General features: G+C 35.0%; 1 protein-coding gene across 1 annotated transcript in view; it reads right to left on the bottom strand.

Moving 5' to 3' along the window:
• KCNH7 (potassium voltage-gated channel subfamily H member 7) overlaps positions 1-18,242 on the bottom strand; it is a 457,888-nt gene that overhangs the window by 38,000 nt on the left and 401,646 nt on the right. Inside the window, exon 9 of the mRNA XM_082395382.1 lies at positions 1,823-2,075. Within this exon, the coding sequence (XP_082251508.1) occupies positions 1,823-2,075 (253 nt within the window). The remainder of the gene's footprint in view (positions 1-1,822; positions 2,076-18,242) is intronic.

The raw sequence follows: 18,242 nt of genomic DNA, 5'->3' as shown, positions 1-18,242 counted from the left end.
ACTGATGGATTATTGATTACATAACTTTTAAAGGTAGTCAATAGCAGCGTAAAATGTACCTTCTTACATATATCCTGAAGCTTCTTTTCAGATTTAGAAAAAACTCCCTGGATCTGTCACTTTAGTTTTTGGTAGACAAGTTCATATATACCCGACTATGGAAACTACCAAGACTTTTAAACAATAAAGTTTATGTAAAAGAAAAATGCTGTAATGTTCTTATTCTAAATGTGACTATAATGGGGAGAAATCAGATGCCATATCTTTATAAGAAAAATTAACATTGGAGAGAATACATTAACTGTAGTTTAAATAAATACTTAGCTTTTCAAAAATAGAATAAATAATCACTATTTCTGAGGATTTTAAGTGCAGATTTACATGGAAATGGAGACAGAAAAGGAGAATCTCTTGAAATTCTTTATAGTTTTGATACTTCAGTACAGATATTATCAGAGAAAATCTCTGAACTAAATTCAGCATGAGCTTCGTATTTTAATTAGCTACGTGACTGTAAACGAGCAAAGAGTAAGCCAGTCACCGTGTACAGCTTAACTACCCTCTAAAATTATTATTTTATAAAGCAAGAAGGCTTGTTACCTTTCTGTAGAAGTTAGGGATGGCTGATTTGAAGATCAGGAATGCAATGATGTGTGCTCCTTCCCTGGCAACATACTAGAGCAAACTGTAAAAGCCAAATCTGGTGAAAATCCCACTTTTATTGTGTAGCTGCTAAGTGATTTAGAATATGTTTTTATTCTTGGCCTGCTTATTGGATCGTAAACCAAATTGTGCATCTGGTCAATTTTGAAAAAATTTTCAAAAGGCTCTCATAATAAAATTATCAAAATAAATAGGAATCTGTCAAACATCTTCATTCATGTATTGGGTCCTGTGCTATGCCCATTTTGGTTCTGCATAGCAGTGAAGAAAACAGACAATATCCTCGTCCTTTTGGATGTTAACATCAAGCGTCAAGTGAAAGGAAATCACTGACTTATGTGCTTGTTATTTAAATAGAACCAGATTTAATCTGCAGGAAAAAAGAAGTGGACATGTTCACAATCATTGGGGGTGGGTATTCTCATGGGGAGACGGAGGCTTAAACATACTGGCTAGGGGATAAGAGAGGACAGCAACTGATCTCGTTTCTCTCTGCTCCCTTGTTCTTTCCCATTGTTCTAATATTCCAAAGAAATCCTACAAGTTCGCAATGACTAAATTTATTTTTGAAGAGGCAGATTGGACAGATGGACTTTCTTTTGCACCCAAACCAGTTTAACTTATTACTAATTTTCATCTCCTCACCACTTTTATCCCTAGGTTTTAAGTTTATAGCCCTATATTACCTAGGTAAGGACTCATATAATTCTGTTTGATGGGACACAGCACATAAAGTGCACAGCAAATAGATGAAATTCATCAACATATAAACCCACTTCATGACAGGGCATTGGCACATGCTAGCAAGTATGCTTACTACGTATATATTTTATTTAAGGTGATAAGGTCTCATCATGAATCCAAGATCCTCTAACATGAAAAGGAAAATGCTGACTATTTTCATATATCTGGCCTCAAAAGCTTAAGTAGCTGCCAAGATGGAAGCATTTACACACCAGAGAAAAAGTGAGACAGTCAAGAAAACATATTTTCTGCAAGGTTAATTTGATTTGAATTGAATTTTAAATAAAGCTTTAAAATTACTCCTCAGTCTTAGTACTCATAAATAAATAGGAAAGCCCTCTTTTCTATCATTTTAAACTATGCATTGCATTAGCTAATAACTGAATTTGTGACTATCCAATTCTAAAACACTCACCCAGAATAGCTACCACAATGTCATCTTTGAGGATTTCAATGGAGCCTCTGGATAAGAAATAAAGTGCAGTGAGGACGTCCCCACAGTGAACCAGGGTGTCTCCTGGAGGTGCATGGGTGGTCTTGAACTTCATTGCCAAAGCTCTAAGGCAACCTTTACTTGCCCCTCGAAAGGCTTTGCAGTTTTGCAGCAAAGTCTGGTTGAGATGTAGACAAATGTCAGCTTGTAAACATTCTGGGAAACCCTTTAGGACCTGAAGTAAAAAAAAGAAAGAGTTTCATACTACCGGCGCACAGGGTTACCTCCACCTGAAATAAAGTATATTTCGCATTCACAGAACCGCAGGTGTAGTAAATGTTACACAGGAGTTCTTACAATGCTTCTACCTCGCCTACCTTAATGAATACTTGCTTTGCTGAACATGTCAGAATTTTAACTCAAATACTTTTTCTCTGAATTAACTGCAGGCATTCAGACGCAACACAAATGCTGTCTCATTAAAATGTAATGCCTACAACGTTTCACACTGCTTCTCATTTCCTGCGTTATGTTATGTAGACCATACTGTGCACAGATATAATGCAATGTGACGATTAATAAGACATAACTAATGAAAGGTGGTACAACTAGAAAGACAACCTTTAGAAGGAATCTCAAGTCAATTTGCACTACTACCTCTGGTACACATCTTAGTTATAATTAATAAAAATAATGATCCTGAAATAGCCATGGTATTTGTGTCATATACCATATTGTTAGCCCTTAGCTAAAAATACTTGGAAGATTTATGTTTCATATGCACATTATTAGTACTAAATATTTTGATAAGCACTGAAAATAGAGAAAGGGAAGGAGAACAGCAAACATATTTTAAAAGTGTAGTTCAGTTTTCAGAAATGGAAATTGTGCCAGAAGTTACGATGCATACATAAACCTCCTAACAGCTCTGCTGTTTTGACAACCTATTCAGTGACTAAATTAAAACTTGTAAAAAAAGATTAAACAATAGCTTGTGACAAGTGCTACTCAATTTAAATTGAATAAAATTTTATGTTATTAAAAAAAAGTGTCTAGTATACAATGGGTCAAGGATACTCAACTCTTCTGTATGTGTCAGCTATTTTGGGTGGCATATAGAGATTTTAATTCTCAGGTTGACTTTCCTATGTCAGTAAAAATGGATCCATTTAAATATGCTTTGGAGTAGAGGGAGAAGGCATTATATAGTGCTTAAAAATGTAATTTTAGGATTTCCTACCTTTTTGGGTCAACCTTTGTATTGCTGTCCACTATAGCTAAAAGTAATAATAAATTATTTGTGCAGATAATTCAAATGCATGTGGCCCATAGAGGAACTTCAAATTAGATCATATTTGAGTTAACTTACAATTTTTACTATGTTAAATATTAAAGTAACCACAGGGATCCTGCGTCTGCAGGACCACTGTGTGATGCAATTGGTCAGACTGATTGTGATGAGATACAAAAGGATCAATGAGAGACCTGAAACACAACAGCCACTGTTTCCAGTCTTATTTCCTTCATTGTAGAGTCACCCACAGAAATGGGTCAAGGGTGTTTTAGAAGAAAAGCCACAGAATATGAGTTCTGGTCATGAATTTGCCACAGGCTGATGCTTGTGCAAGTCACTTCATCCATCTGTGTTTCTTTGCCAGAGAATAAGAGCCTTTGCAATATTGGAATTTGTCATAAGTTACCAATAAATAGTGTGCTGATTGTAGGACTCTGCTCATCCAGCTCCACACAGCCGTAGAAACTCAGACTTTTATCTTAAAGTTCCTGTATTACCTGGCTCAGACTCCCAAAAACTAAGCTTTCCTCTGCCTGAGTTCCTAGGCACTCATCTGAAACCTCTCCCCTTAACTGTAACCTTCAGGCTTCACCTCCATGACTGGACACCGGTCAGATTGCCTACTTAGACTGGAGACCTCTCCAGAATGGTAACTTGTCTTTGCCCATTTCTGCCTTTGGAGTTGGAGACTCTTTTCCCACGCTTTGTTGGGATCACAAACAACCCAGCTCCTCTCATGGAAGCAACCCTCTAGTTTGCTGATCCTTTTACCTGTCTAAACTAATCACATTCAATTCTTTGGCAAGTGATGCTAGACTAGAGTTAAGCTAGGTTTGGACACTGTCTTCTGAAATGGGGCCACTTTATTTGGAGGTGCTATGGTAGGAATAAACCCCAGTTCACTGGATTCTTTGCATATGATTTATTTTTCCTGCCTGAAGCCCACTACTGTGGTCTCAGTGTAACTCTCAGATGTCCCCATACAGATAAAAACATAAAGAACATTAGCCCAAGTAACAGATATGCCTATTTTTCTCTTAGGGTTTATCTATAAAGGCATTTTATGTTTCACATAAATGGAGATATTGCTACTGTTATAGTAGTTGGAATGAGAATACTGAGCTTACAGCTGCTATTTCTGTCATTTTCCTGAAGTTTCTCAATTATACTTTCTGAATATAGCCTGGTTATAGAAGGAAAAATTGTGCACATGTGCATGTGTGTGTGTGTATGCATGCTTTGAATTGGAAGATGCAGATGAGATGATGAGATAGAGGTAGGGGTTATTCACTTCTCTGGGTGTGATATGAGCTATGGAATCAGATAGGCATGAGCTGAAGTCCTAGTTCCATCCCTTACTAGCTGTGACTTTTGTCAAGTCAATTAAATTTTCTTGAGATTCAGTTTCCTTTACTGTAAAAATAATATCTACCTCACAGGGTTGTGCCCACAATTAAATGTCATAATGAATGTAAATCATCCTGTGCATTGTAGATGTTCAGTGGAAAGTTTACTTCTAGCATTTTCTGTTTTTTTTTTTTTTCTCACACATATTTATTGTTCCTAAAGAACTGTTACATTCTGTTTGCTAGAAACTGAGAGATACATGCCCAATGTGTTCTTCTCGTTGGTCTCTTTGGTGAGTAGGAAATTCACCACTAAATTTTGTGTTCCATTGCCTCAAGAGAGTTTAAGAATTCTTTTTCCTTTCATCTCTCTAACTTTTGCTTCCTGTTTCTGACTTGTGTTAAATATTTTGGGTTACTTTCACTTAGGTTTTCACTGTGAATTGTCTTAAATCCTTTTTGAGAGTGGTCAGTTACTAAATCAATGTACAAATATGTTCTTGGAATTCCAATATTCTTAGAATCACCCACAAAACCTTAAGAGCACTTGAGAAAGTTTTTCAACATCATTCTCTTCTCAAGTGTCTTTACTATGTTGTCAGCCCCTAACACTCAACCTATTAGGAGTGGCAATCACTGGAGAGAATGACCTCTAGTAGGAGGTACCGTAGAGTTCCATGGAGAGGACTTTGCTTGCATGGGGGGAAGATACACAGATCTTAGCTTGAAGGACTTGTCTAGATTAAGTAATTCTCCTGTGTTAGCCCTTAACTGACTTTCTTCATTTTCTTAAGTCAGTTACATAGATCATTCAGGTAAAACTCAATAGAAGTTAAGATTTAATAATTGAATCTCTTCCTAGCCCAGAGGTTTGGACGTCTAAAATAAGTTAGCAGCATCGGAATCTGGCTTATGCCTCAGTAAGAGGATTTTAAAGTGGGAGTTATAAGAGAGGGGGCTGTATTGGAACAGAGGTAGAAGAACATTGAAAAGAGTGGGAAGAAAGGGTAAGCTTAAGTGGATATTTATCCAAGGCACCCCTTTCCACTGGGCCCAGCCGTTTTGCCTTTCTTGTTTCCAATGGATAATCCTTTTTTTGTCAGGTTTGGTTCCTCTGCTAAATTACCTAACTTGGAACTTCCTCATTCAGCACTCAGATAGTGGCATTTTACCAGGCCTAGCAGATCTGGCTAAAAGACTATCTATGCCAAGTACACAAGTACAAACCAGGACACAAGCTGGTTTAATGATTATTATAGTCATGTTGCTACCCTCTATACAACCTTCTTGTTTGTCAAGCTCTGGAGCTGCTGTGAGGGTACTTAGCACCTTTCACTGTGCATCTGGAGCCATTGTTTTATGGAGTTAGCCTGTTTTCAAAGACTAAGGTGCATCACCCAGAATCAGTTTCACGGCCTGCAGCTTGGAAAAGCAGTCCTCATTCTTTTAGCAAATATTTATTAAGTATCTACTCTATACCAAGCAGTATGCTAGGCATGAGAGCATAACAATGAATAAAACATGTTCTGAAAATATCCCTGGTCCTCAAGCCTCTAAATGCTCAGATTAAAAAAAATTATAGGGTTAATCAGAATTTCCCACATTTTCAGGCCAAATTTGGACATTTATAATGCACATTTACAATACTAATGGTTGTTCAAAGGAACCCTCAAGGGAACAGTTAATTTAAGGTGAGTAAAAAGCTCTAATTTCACTTTTCTAAAGTTCCTGAAAGTTCCAGAACATTTTTTCAAGGCTGATAAAAATTCCATATCTTAATTATGATATAAAGTCACTTGAATATTTTATAAATGTAAGATTAACTTCCCTTTACTTGAATTTAGGTAGACAAAACTCTGTGGAACTCTCAAATTATGTAAGACAAATGAGACATTTGTTCTTTTGAGTATGAAGTGCTTTCTGTGATTATTAAAAGAAATCAATCCCATAACTTAGCATTAGAGAGCCCAAAGTTTAGGGACATTCAAACAAGAACCACCCAGCAACCACAAAACAAGACAGAAGTATTAAATCAAAGTAAAACTGAAGAAATTATACAAAGAGAGAGCAAAAATGGAAATAACTATGCCATAGAAAACATCTATCAAACCCTATTATTCCTTCCTCAAATTCAAGATACAAGATTCAGTGTTTGCTGTTTCTTAGCCTGGATCACAAAACACTCTCTTTTGGTGGTATGCACACTTTCTAGGTTATGTTGGAAGAGCGTCAACAATTGAGTTTTTACCAAAAAAACACCCCCTTCCGTAGTGTTTTAAAGTCTTGTATTTGCTTTTGAAAAAATCAAAATATATTCTCTAACAGATGCCCCTTATCTAGATAGTATTGGAAAGCTGACCTATGGTGTAATGAATGGTTTCTGGTTTGTTTCACTTAGCATAGCTGCAGAGAGGGACATTCCTAAAGAGAGGCTAAAAAGGGCACATTGAGAAAAACAATTTGAGTGTAGCAAATGGTTCCCCTAAATAGTAAATTAATCATAGAAACAACTTTGGTAACTGTGATAACTGACATTAGGAAATTTTCTGGGGAAATTCATTGGGTCATTAAATACATGTAAATCTTGACAAATTAAGATTAATCAAAACACAAATTAACATTCCTTATGAAACACTAAATCTCAAGCATGATTATTAAATAGATTATGCAAGAAATATATCAAATCTTAAATTTCTCCCCTAGAGTACAACCTTAATATTTTATAGCATTTTTTATTCTAATAGAATTATTGCTTGCTATGTGAGCACTCTAGGCTTCATAAATCTTTAGCACTTAAAATATACTGAACCTTGCTTTTTGTTGTTTCTAGAAGTTAATATTCTTCTTTAATGGATTCCATAATTTTTAGGTCATCCCAGATTATTTCTATGATTATGGTTTAACATTAAGTGATAGGAAGCACATATTTTTCATATTTCCTTGGCATTACACATTTAACCACTAATCAAGATAGGTAGATTCTTTTAGTAGTTTTAAACATATAAATATATATAGTCCTAGTCTGAAGCTCAAATTGCTTTTTCATCTACTTTCTTATTTTACTTTCATGCGGCTTATTATTTTATTGCATAGGGCCATCGTATCTGGCCAGACTGCTGGCAAAGCAGGGTATTGTAGAATCCATGACTAAAGGGCTTTTATAAGCCTTGGGAAAATTAACTAATTTTCTACATGCAACTTTTCAACATATATCATATGGTTACATCATTTAGGAAAAAAACATATGAGCAGAGCAAAATCTTACTGCACATAGACATGGAAAACAATGTCATAAGTCCTGAACAAGTTCTGGTGCAAGTAAAGGTTCCTTGAAAAACGAAACAGTCCTCCCTCCTGCATCTTCCCCTCCCCTCTCCTGCAGTTCCCATCCCCAGCTAACAGCATAACTATGAGATGTTCCTTTGCTTTCAGAAGGACACTCAAAGTTTAACCTGACCCCAATTAAGTCGGGGCCTAGGATGAGTTGGAGTGTGGGTGATGATGTGTAGGCAGAGGGGATTTATTACTTTTGCATACATATTCTTGCTACTCCAACTCTGGAGTCCTTGTGCTAAATCAGCAAAAACCTGACTTAAAAGGATGCATTAGGATTTCTGAAATACGGCCTCAGGGGAAAACCTTGGAACTCACTAGGGCTTCTAAAGGTAACAGGAGGGACCAGTATCCTGAGACGCAATTTCAGGACCTTCCCCTCAACTGCCCAATTACTTGAGAGAGGGAATGAAGGAGGGGATGGACAGAATTTAACCACAGTGGATGAATGGATGTTTTTTGCAAATACTTTTTTACAAGTGGATTGATTGTAGATGACCTGAGCTTGCTTACAAAGGAAAAGGGAGGTGCAATCTGCCAGGTGATGAAAAGAGTGATTTAAGTATAACTTCACACTTGATATACCATTTTGAACTTGGATCTAGTTTTATGTTTCAGAAAAATTTCTCGTGTATAATATTTTAAAATCAAATCTTCTTTTGATTCATCAACTTATATAAGGAATATAGAATGGTGATTCCCCCATTTTTCATGTGAAAGCTGAAGTATAAGTGCATTAAGGGATTTTATTTGTGGAAGAATTAAGACTCCAAACTTACTCCAGGATTCTTTCAACTATTGTGACTTGCCATAGCTGTTCATCAGATAAGATTTCAAAAGTCGCTACTAGTATGGTGAAATACAAAATGTTTCCCACTCATTTTATTTATTGGTTTATCAGTAAGTAAGAAAGAATAAAAATGTAGCATAAATGCCATTTTCTTTTTGTACCAGTTAGGGAATTTGTTCCTCAGAAAGATTAAGGCTAGACAGCAATTCAATTGCTTTCTAAGGAAACTGATGGTTGTATCAGCAATTATATAACTTTTGCAAAGTAGCAGAAGCTCTCAAAATAGTAGAAGTTCTCTTCCTCCACCTATTAGATTCCGCTTCTGTAAAATATGTTGATTCTCGTTACCCAACGCTCTGAATGTTACATATTGTTGTGTCCCTACACATTTCTACTTCTACCAGTTGAGTTACAAACCAGCTGTGTATGTTCTGAAACCTATTTATGTCAGCTGTACTTGTTCATGAAATTATATAATTCAATCGTACTACACATAAAAGAATGAAATAAGTGTGTGTAAAGAAAGAGAGCAGGGTTGCCCCATCCCCATGAAAATAAAGCTAAATGCTTTGGAAAACCTTTATAAAGGTGAGTCATTTTAAACAAATGCAACCATAGATAATTTTTGCACTACATGTGAGTGCTTAAACATTTATAATAGTAGAAAAGTTTATAGAGTCCCTTAACTCTGACTGTAATCCAAAAAACAAGAAAAAAAATTATTAAAATGTGACTAAAAAAATCAGAAGTACATGAAAATTAAGAACCACACTCTATGATAACCTTTGGATCCAAAAAGAAATAATTTACAAAGCAACAGAAGGAGAACATTTCATGTCAAAACCCATGGAAACACAGAAAAACTTGCATTGAAAGGAAAATATATAGTCTTAATGTCTTAGATATTACAGAAGGAAAGACTCAAACATGAAAAACCTTAAAACAACTGTTAAGAATAGTAGGACAATACAAAGAAATAAAAAAGAGGGTAATGAAGGCAAATGCTGAAAATGAAAAGAATAGTAGCAAGAATAAATTAATCCAAAGGCTAATTCCTTGAAAAAGATCCAGTGAAATAAATGAATCTTTCAAAGGCCTGCTACAGGAAAGAACAAAAATATACAAATTTAGCAATGATAAGGCAGATGTACCTACTTATACAGAAAAGACTGAATAAATGAATTAAAAGAGAATCCTACAAGCAATTTTGTAACAACTTTGAAAGCCTAGATGAAATGGATGAATTTTTCACAAAATATGAATTACTAATATTGACTAAGAAAGAAATATAATAAATAATTACCATAGTAGGGTTAGAATGGTGATTAAAGAACTACCATTAAAACCACCAGGACCACATGGCTTAACAGATGATTTTTTTCTAACATTTAAAGAGCTTATAGGGAGACCTTCAAGATGGCGGAAGAGTAAGCCGTGGAGATCACCTTCCTCCCCACAAATACATCAGAACTACATCTAATACGATCCAGCAATCCTACTACTGGGCATATACCCTGAGAAAACCATAATTCAAAAAGAGTCATATACCACAATGTTCATTGCAGCTCTATTTACAATAGCCAGGACATGGAAGCAACCTAAGTGTCCATCGACAGATGAATGGATAAAGAAGATGTAGCACATATATACAATGGAATATTACTCAGCCATAAAAAGAAACGAAACTGAGTTATTTGTAGTGAGGTGGATGGACCTATAGTATGTCATACAGAGTGAAGTAAGTCAGAAAGAGAATAACAAATACCGTATGCTAACACATATACATGGAATCTAAAAAAAAAATGTTCTGAAGAACTTAGGGACAGGCCAGGAATAAAGACACAGACGTAGAGAATGGACTTGAGGACACAGGGAGGGGGAAGGGGAAGCTGGGACGAAGTGAGAGAGTGGCATGGACATATATACACTACCAAATGTAAAATAGCTAGTGGGAAGGAGCCGCATAGCACAGGGAGATCAGCTTGGTGCTTTGTGACCACCTAGAGGGGTGGGATAGGGAGGGTGGGAGGGAGACGCAAGAGGGAGGGGATTTGGGGATATATGTATAGGTATAGCTGATTCACTTTGTTATACAGCAGAAACTAACACACCATTGTAAAGCAATTATACTCCAATAAAGATGTTAAAAAAAAGGGAAAAGTAAATAACAATAAAGTGGATTTAAATAATAAAAAAGGAGCTTATAACTATAGATCAATATCACTATAAAATAGTTGCAAAATTCTAAATAATTTACTAGCTGATAAACTCAACAAAGTATCAAAAAAATCTATGACCAAGTAGGATTTATTTCAGGAATGCAAGGATATTTTTTAAATATTAGTGTTAATGGTGAAGCTATTTTCATAAAGTCAGCTATTACTATTTGAAATTTTTTGGGAGAATCTAGTGAACTAATAAAGAAAATAAATAGTATTTTTTTAAAAAGAGAATGAATTTATCTCTTTTTGTTGCTGATATGATTGCATACCTAGAACATTCAAGAGTTAATCAAACAAACAAAAAAAGAATGAGGCAAATAATTTGTTGAGGTGGCTATAAGGAAGATAAATAGTTTAACTATATATTATTTATAAGCAGGTAAAAATGGAAATGTGTAATATATTTCATTTGTTTGACTAAGCTATATAAATTTAAGAATAAATTTAATAACAAAGGTAAAAATTTCTAAGAACATTATAAAATCTTGTTGAAGGAGATGTAATTTTTTAGGATCTAAATCAGTGGCTCTCAATCCTGGCTACATGTTAGAATAGACATATAAAAATACTGATGCTCTGACTTAGCTATAAGCAATTCTGGTTTAATTGTTGTAGGGTGGGTCTGAAGCACTAAAATTTGTTTAACATATTTCAGATGATTTTAACATGGGGCAAAGATGAGAATTTAATATTGAAATTTCAAAATTATGTAAAAATTAATATAAAATTAATAGAAAGGAAAGGGTTAGCAACAGGAATACAGTTCATTCTCTATCCTTGCTGAGGAATACCGGAAAGAAAAGTGACCAGCTAATGACAAAGATTAGTGACCTGCTCCTGGCAAGCACACTAAGGGTGTGGGGCAGCTCCTATCTATGGAGTGTTTTTGGCAGGATGTGTCTAGTTTAAATTGCTTATGATAAACAAAACTTTCATCAGTAGATTTTGTTTTTTTTTTACCTTCATCTTGGATCATTTTATTTTACATTATTTAAATCTTGTGTTTGATTAGGATAGTGAACAAGCTGTGACAAAATTCAGTGTATGTTACATTAACTAAAATTAATGTTGCATAGAAGTTTTGCAAAAGAAATGTTGTCTGGTTTTAACATATACTATCGACAGGGAAATGCAGCATGACCTGGCTGTGAATGGTGTTAATAACCTGCTCAGGTAGAAGTAGGTGTGATAAAGATCCTGCTGCCCAACTTTAAAGAATGAGCTGCCTTTTATCTATCTTCTACCCAGAACTAGACTTTTCTCTACCGTCTCTTCACAGATGATACAGAAGTTGGGAAGTATTCAGTCACATCCGTCCACTCACCCACCAACAATTTCCCATTAAAGAGAATCCCTGTGTTCACTCCTCACTCATAAGAAATAAGTTTCAAAGGCAGCTTGTACTGGAATAAACTGATCTGAAGGCTTGCAAAGCACTTGGTATCTTCTTCTTAAGATCTTGGAGTCTTTAAATTATAGCTCATATTATTTTTACTATTATTGTTATTTTAATTTATTAATAACTGTTAGGCTAATGTTCTTTCAAAAGCAGATTTATTTTAATGTCATCAATAGATTTATAGGACATGACTTTCTGGAAAATGTCATGTAAGCTATGTAACTTCCAGACTATAAAATGTCATGTAAGCTATGTAACTTCCAGAATGTTTAATGACCAAAAAGTTTCATTCTGATTAAGTGTTATGTCATTACATACACAGTTTAGGGACCTCCCGTGTTAAATCTGAGACAGAACACATACTAATATGCAAAGAAGGATCTCTATGCTTTGCTTATGCCTTATGATTACATATATTCTTGAAATTATTAGTAAACTTTAATATTGGTTACAAGTTCTGATTTTTGTGTGCCAGATTTGACAACCTGATCTTTGGGTTGTCTCAAAAGCCCAACATGGAGTTTGTTGTAACTGAGTTAAAATAGTCATATATTTTATATGGAAGAATAAACTCTCAAATGCCCCCCAAAATAAAAAAAACAAGATTAGTAAGAGTTGACCTAATTTGTCAGAAATTGAAGTATGGTATAAAGCCACTAAGTATAAATCATTATTATATTGCCATAGGAATGGACAAATAGAGCCAATCTGGGAGTAAAGATATGTATTCCAATTATACCTAATAATTTAATGTGTAAATCAGGTAGTATTTAAAATCAACAGAAAAAGTACTATCTTCTATTCATGTGAAGAAAATTTACAGAACTACATTTCAAACAGATTCAGAATTTTCTTCCAAATCATATAACAAAACTTAAAACCTAGGAAACTACTTGTACAATCCATAGGTTTAGTGAGACCTTTGTAAAACAGGACAGGATCTCTGAACTATACAAGAAAAGTTGACTAATTGGATGATATTAAAAAACAAAAACACTTTAAAATTCATAAGATACCCTAAACAAAACCAGCATATTGAAAAGAGATTAGGAACAAATTGCAATATAGACGGCAGATAAAGTGTCAATGAACTCTTTGTCTATAAATTATAAAGAGTTCTTAAAAAATGAGAAGAAAAAAGTAACGAAAAACTATGCAAAAATGTTGTGAATAAGTAATTCATAGAAAAAAACATCTTGATTAACTATTCTTACTTTATTATAATGCTCTGACCTCATTGCTGGTGTTACCTACTGTTAAATATTAAGCCCAGCTCATAGATAACGCAGGTAAAATCAGAGTTAGAATCTGGGCCAAAGCTCCCATCTTAGAAAACACTACTAAGGCCCGATTTTCCCAGCGTCCACATATTGTGACTCACAGTCAAAACTAGATAATGGCTCGACATGGACCTCTATGATTCAAGTACAATAATTACACCTGTGTGGACTGAGTCTTTGGTTTTCCCTCCCAGTATGGTAGGTGTTTCTAACTACTGATTTGTTTCAGTTTCGTGTGTATTGTAGAGCACCCTGATCTAAGGAGATGACCAGTAGAGTGGGAAAAATGATCTACAGCACATGTGTAAATGATTTAGCATGGCTTCAGAGCATTAAAATGCACTATATGAGGTGCTGGACCCCAAGTGAGGAAGATTCTTATCAGATGGTCCTTAAGATGAGTGTAGAGTTCTACTGGGGGTAGCCCACCTGACTAATAGGAGCCCAAGATGCACACTAAAATAGGTTCTTTAGGAATATCTGGCATGAAAGAGGCATGATTATATATTTTTTTCCATCCACATTCAACTCCATGGATAGCAATATGTCTAAACCAAGAAAAACAATGAAAATATATGTACTTTTCCTGAGTCTGATGCCTTAAGGCTATATAATCAATTGGATTAGATGAACTACTTGTGCTTATTTTCACCTTTAAAAAATGATTTAAAATATCTGGTATATCGGGTGGAACTTTACATATCCATTTTCAATATAAATCCTCAGGCTATTGGTAATGTCTCAGAAAATTCTTTAACTAAAGTAAATATTGGACTTTTATTTTGGGAGAATTGTGAATGGTTTGATTTTATTAGGTTTGATAAGTGCTGAGTTCCTCTAATATTTTAATTTAGTCGACCTAAATTCATATTTCCAAAGAATATTTTAAAAGTGAACTTTGATGTCTCTATTTTTTATTATTGGCTAAACCTGTGTTGAGTATTAATTGATCCTAAACTGAATTGAGCTTGAATTACTCCTGTGCTTCTACTACTCCAAAGAAAGTATTTGGAAACACATCACACTCTTCAGCATAAGAAATTGCACTCGAGTCCTGTTTGAATAGTACCATAATTTTCAAAAGTTGAAAAACAACTTGAGATATCATTTCCGCCATCGTACTACTGTGAGAGGAACATTATTAACAAATGGAGACATAGAAGTGTGTTCATCGCCTCAGCATGGTATTTCTGCAATGACTCTTTTTCATGTGTAAAGCCCCAGACCATGCTGTCATTATTTCTCTGGACTCAGGAATGGCTAAAGATCAGATCCCACCGTTGATGAACTTGCTTTGCATTAAAACAGCACTGTGTCAGATGTAAATAAGTCTTTCTTGTTGATGGTTGGAGACCAGGCTGAAGTGACCATCATCATTTGTGAAACATGATTGAGCATATACAATTGGTAACCTGAAAATACCAGATGCTTGTCCTAAGCTTGATATTGTTCATGTCAGGGGGCTCCAGATGGTATTTGTTGTGCTCTGTGGCATTTTTGAGACTTTAGGATAAATAGCCTTGGGGAAAAATAGGAAGGACGTGTGACTTGCCCTTTCTTAAGCACCTGTGGTTCACGTGCTGGCTACAGTTGGCAAGTATGTGTGTTAATAGTAGATTTCTTGTGAGTGCAAAATTTTGCTACCTATCCAGTTTTTGCAGAGCCAGGCAATTCCTATCAACTAATCAGCATGGAGATGAAAACATCTTTTAAGGTGCATTGTAAACAGCATTACTTTAATTCCACTCCCAAGTAGTAACTAAGTATTTCTTTACAGAAAACTAAAAGATGTCACCAATCCTCAGGGTCATTATCATTTAAATGCAGGTTTTTGCCAATCTCCATGTTCCCTTTTTAAATGGGTGGATTTACTTGTTAGGCCATTTGGACCTGAGTGTAGAGAAGAAGTGTATGTCTTTCAAATTAGACAATATTTGTAAAGCTTTCTGTACCTTGACTGCTAATTTTGAACTGATGCTTTTTTGTTAAACTATTACTGGTCAAATAAAAAATATCAATCTAAATTGTAGGCTCACCTATGCAAAAATTGTATTATGCTGTTGATATCTTTAAACATGAGTGATTTTATTTTCTGAAGACTTCTTGAAAACAGGGTCCCCATTGGAGGGGTGGTCAGACATGAAGGGCATCATATTTGTAGTCATTTTATTTTAGCTCTATGATGAACTAGTCAAAGGTTTTTCATTGACTGTATTTATCAACTTCAGTATATAAGGGTCATTAGAAAAAGGTAAAGGGGGATAAAAATATTATGGTAGAGACAAGCTATGCTATTTAATAAATTTTGCTTTATATTTCCTATGGGGTTTAATGTCACAAGGATTATTTTATCTGCATTGCTTAATTGGACATACTGAAAGAGCTTGAAATTACATTTCACTATGGTGTATCAAACAGGACGTGAGTGGAGTGTATTTGAATGTGAAGGCCTGGCACAGATGAAGTTATTTAAATAAGTATAGAGAATGGATGCAACAAAATGTTTGATGCAGTAGAGTTAGATTGTAGATGCAGGTTAATATTAGTAGTTACTAGTTAAATAGATAGTAGTTAGTAGTAGTAGTAAGCAGTTAGTAGTAGTAGTTATGGTCAGTAGTCAGAGTTAGCAGATAACAGAGGAGCAGGAAAAGAGTCATGGAAGGAAATGAAATCAGATTTTTATTAAAATGCTCCTTAGCAATAACATCAGCCTCATGAAGTAGGAATTTCTATTAAACAATATGTCATTCTTCATTACTTTCCTTTCCATTTTGATTGGCTTTGCTTGTTGGGTCCATTATAAGTGTATGTTTTGTCACTCAGAGTCCTACTGGGGTTCTAAGCAATTTTAGACGACTAGGTTGACTCTTGATTGAAATCTCTAAAAATTCTCCCTTGTTCAACTCTTCTCCTACCCTACACCTTCTCCTTTCTGAGGAATTCATTTAGTCTCTGCTTGATCAAGGAGACTGGACCATGTAGTATAAGTGCCATTGAGTGCCATTGCCCTTTATTCCTCAAAACCAATGCCATCACCATTTTTCTTTTCTCTCCTGCCTATCTTTAAGGAAACCTCACCTATCTGCCTTGCTGAAGAATTTATTTCTCTTTCTAGGTTCTTATTCCAACTCCTTTCTACAAGTGTTTCTCAAATTTTTCTCCATTAATGTCCCAGACTATAAAAAATACTCAATTGTTCCCCTTTCTTCCTAAAATAAATTAAACAAAATTGTTTCTGGATTACCTGCCTTAATTCTGCCCTGGATGTCACACATATGTGCCTCTATTCCCATCCTTGTCTTTACCTGAAATGATCCCCTTGGGTTCTCTGCCTTCCACAGTTCTACCACTCACTTGGTTCTGTGGTTTTTGAATAATATTCGAAGCAGAAGAAAATGTTCCATAAAGGAGACTCAGAGGGAGCAAGAGAGTAGGCAGCAGGTAGGTTAGACTCTACATCCTCAAGCAGAAAAACTGCCATGATAATTGTTTTACACATTTAGCAAATGCAGTTTTGGCACTTTAAAACTATTTGAAAATGACATGTTTAATGAAATTGCAGAGAGGTTAAGTGACTTGTCCAAGAAAAGTGGCATATTGAGAGCTAGTACTTGGGTCTTCTGAATTTTTATTCTGTATTTTTTTCTAGTATTCAGGCATTACTAGGGGGGCATTTTTAGGTAAGGAATAACATTTTTCATTGAATGTTCATAAAGGCTTTTCTTCCATGCAAATATAATTTTAAATTATGGAGTGGTTTCTGTCATAAGTGATTTATTTCTCTCCATCCAGAATGATGGATAGATCATGGTTATTGGTGCCTTTATTCATTCAAGCCATGCTCCTCTGTGTGCATGGCTCGATTCTACAATGACATGGAAGGTGATTTTCTGTGTTTGGCAATGATGTAACTAAAATCACTGTTGGATAATGTCTGAAAGTTTCAGCTTGGGTTATAAGACAGCTTTAACTTGGGGAAATTTGTTGAGATGCTTTCAGTCCTAATCTGAGAAAGTATTGCAGAAGGGAAAGGATTTTCCAGACTTGACCTATGGACATTTTTGAGCTAATTTTTACTACGCCTAAGCCTGACATAATATGCAAAAGAACACCTTCCTTTCACTAGCTTCATTATCCTGACCCCTTTCCTTTTGCAACCTTAACCATTTGGTTCAACTGAAAGGAAGCCCATAAGTGTTCCCAGAATGCTTTTGGTACTGGAACATTCTGGTAATAGCTGTTTCACAAAAAGCAAAAGATGCAGGAAGTAAGAAATATGGCTACATATTCTTTCTTATGGAATAAGGAATACGGCTACAATTCTTTCTTATGTTTTATGATCTATCAAGGAATCAAATATTTTGGGTTATGAAAAATAATTTTAGGTCAATTAATAGAGTGTGACTGAACATCTTATACTTCATTTGGACATGGTTAAACAGCAAAAATGACCTGAAATGTTTCATGAGAAATTATATTTAAGGTTATACTTAAATGAAATAACATGGAATGCTGATGTAAAATACAACAGTTTGATGTACTTTTATGTATCACAATACGTAAAGTTAAATCACTTTAAATTGTTATTAAATTACAATTTAGTTAACAATAAACTAACAAGACACAGGGATTTAACGATGTGGTGTTAGAGGTAAAAAATCCACTTAGATTTTTTTTTTTAACCTCTAAAGAGTCTAAGAGTACAGTTGCTTTATTCTAATCAACTTTCTTTTGCACA

Source organism: Balaenoptera borealis, assembly GCF_965194805.1.
Source record: "Balaenoptera borealis genome assembly, chromosome: 6".
Taxonomy (NCBI): Eukaryota; Metazoa; Chordata; class Mammalia; order Artiodactyla; family Balaenopteridae; genus Balaenoptera; species Balaenoptera borealis.
This window is presented reverse-complemented; position numbering and strand designations above follow the sequence as displayed.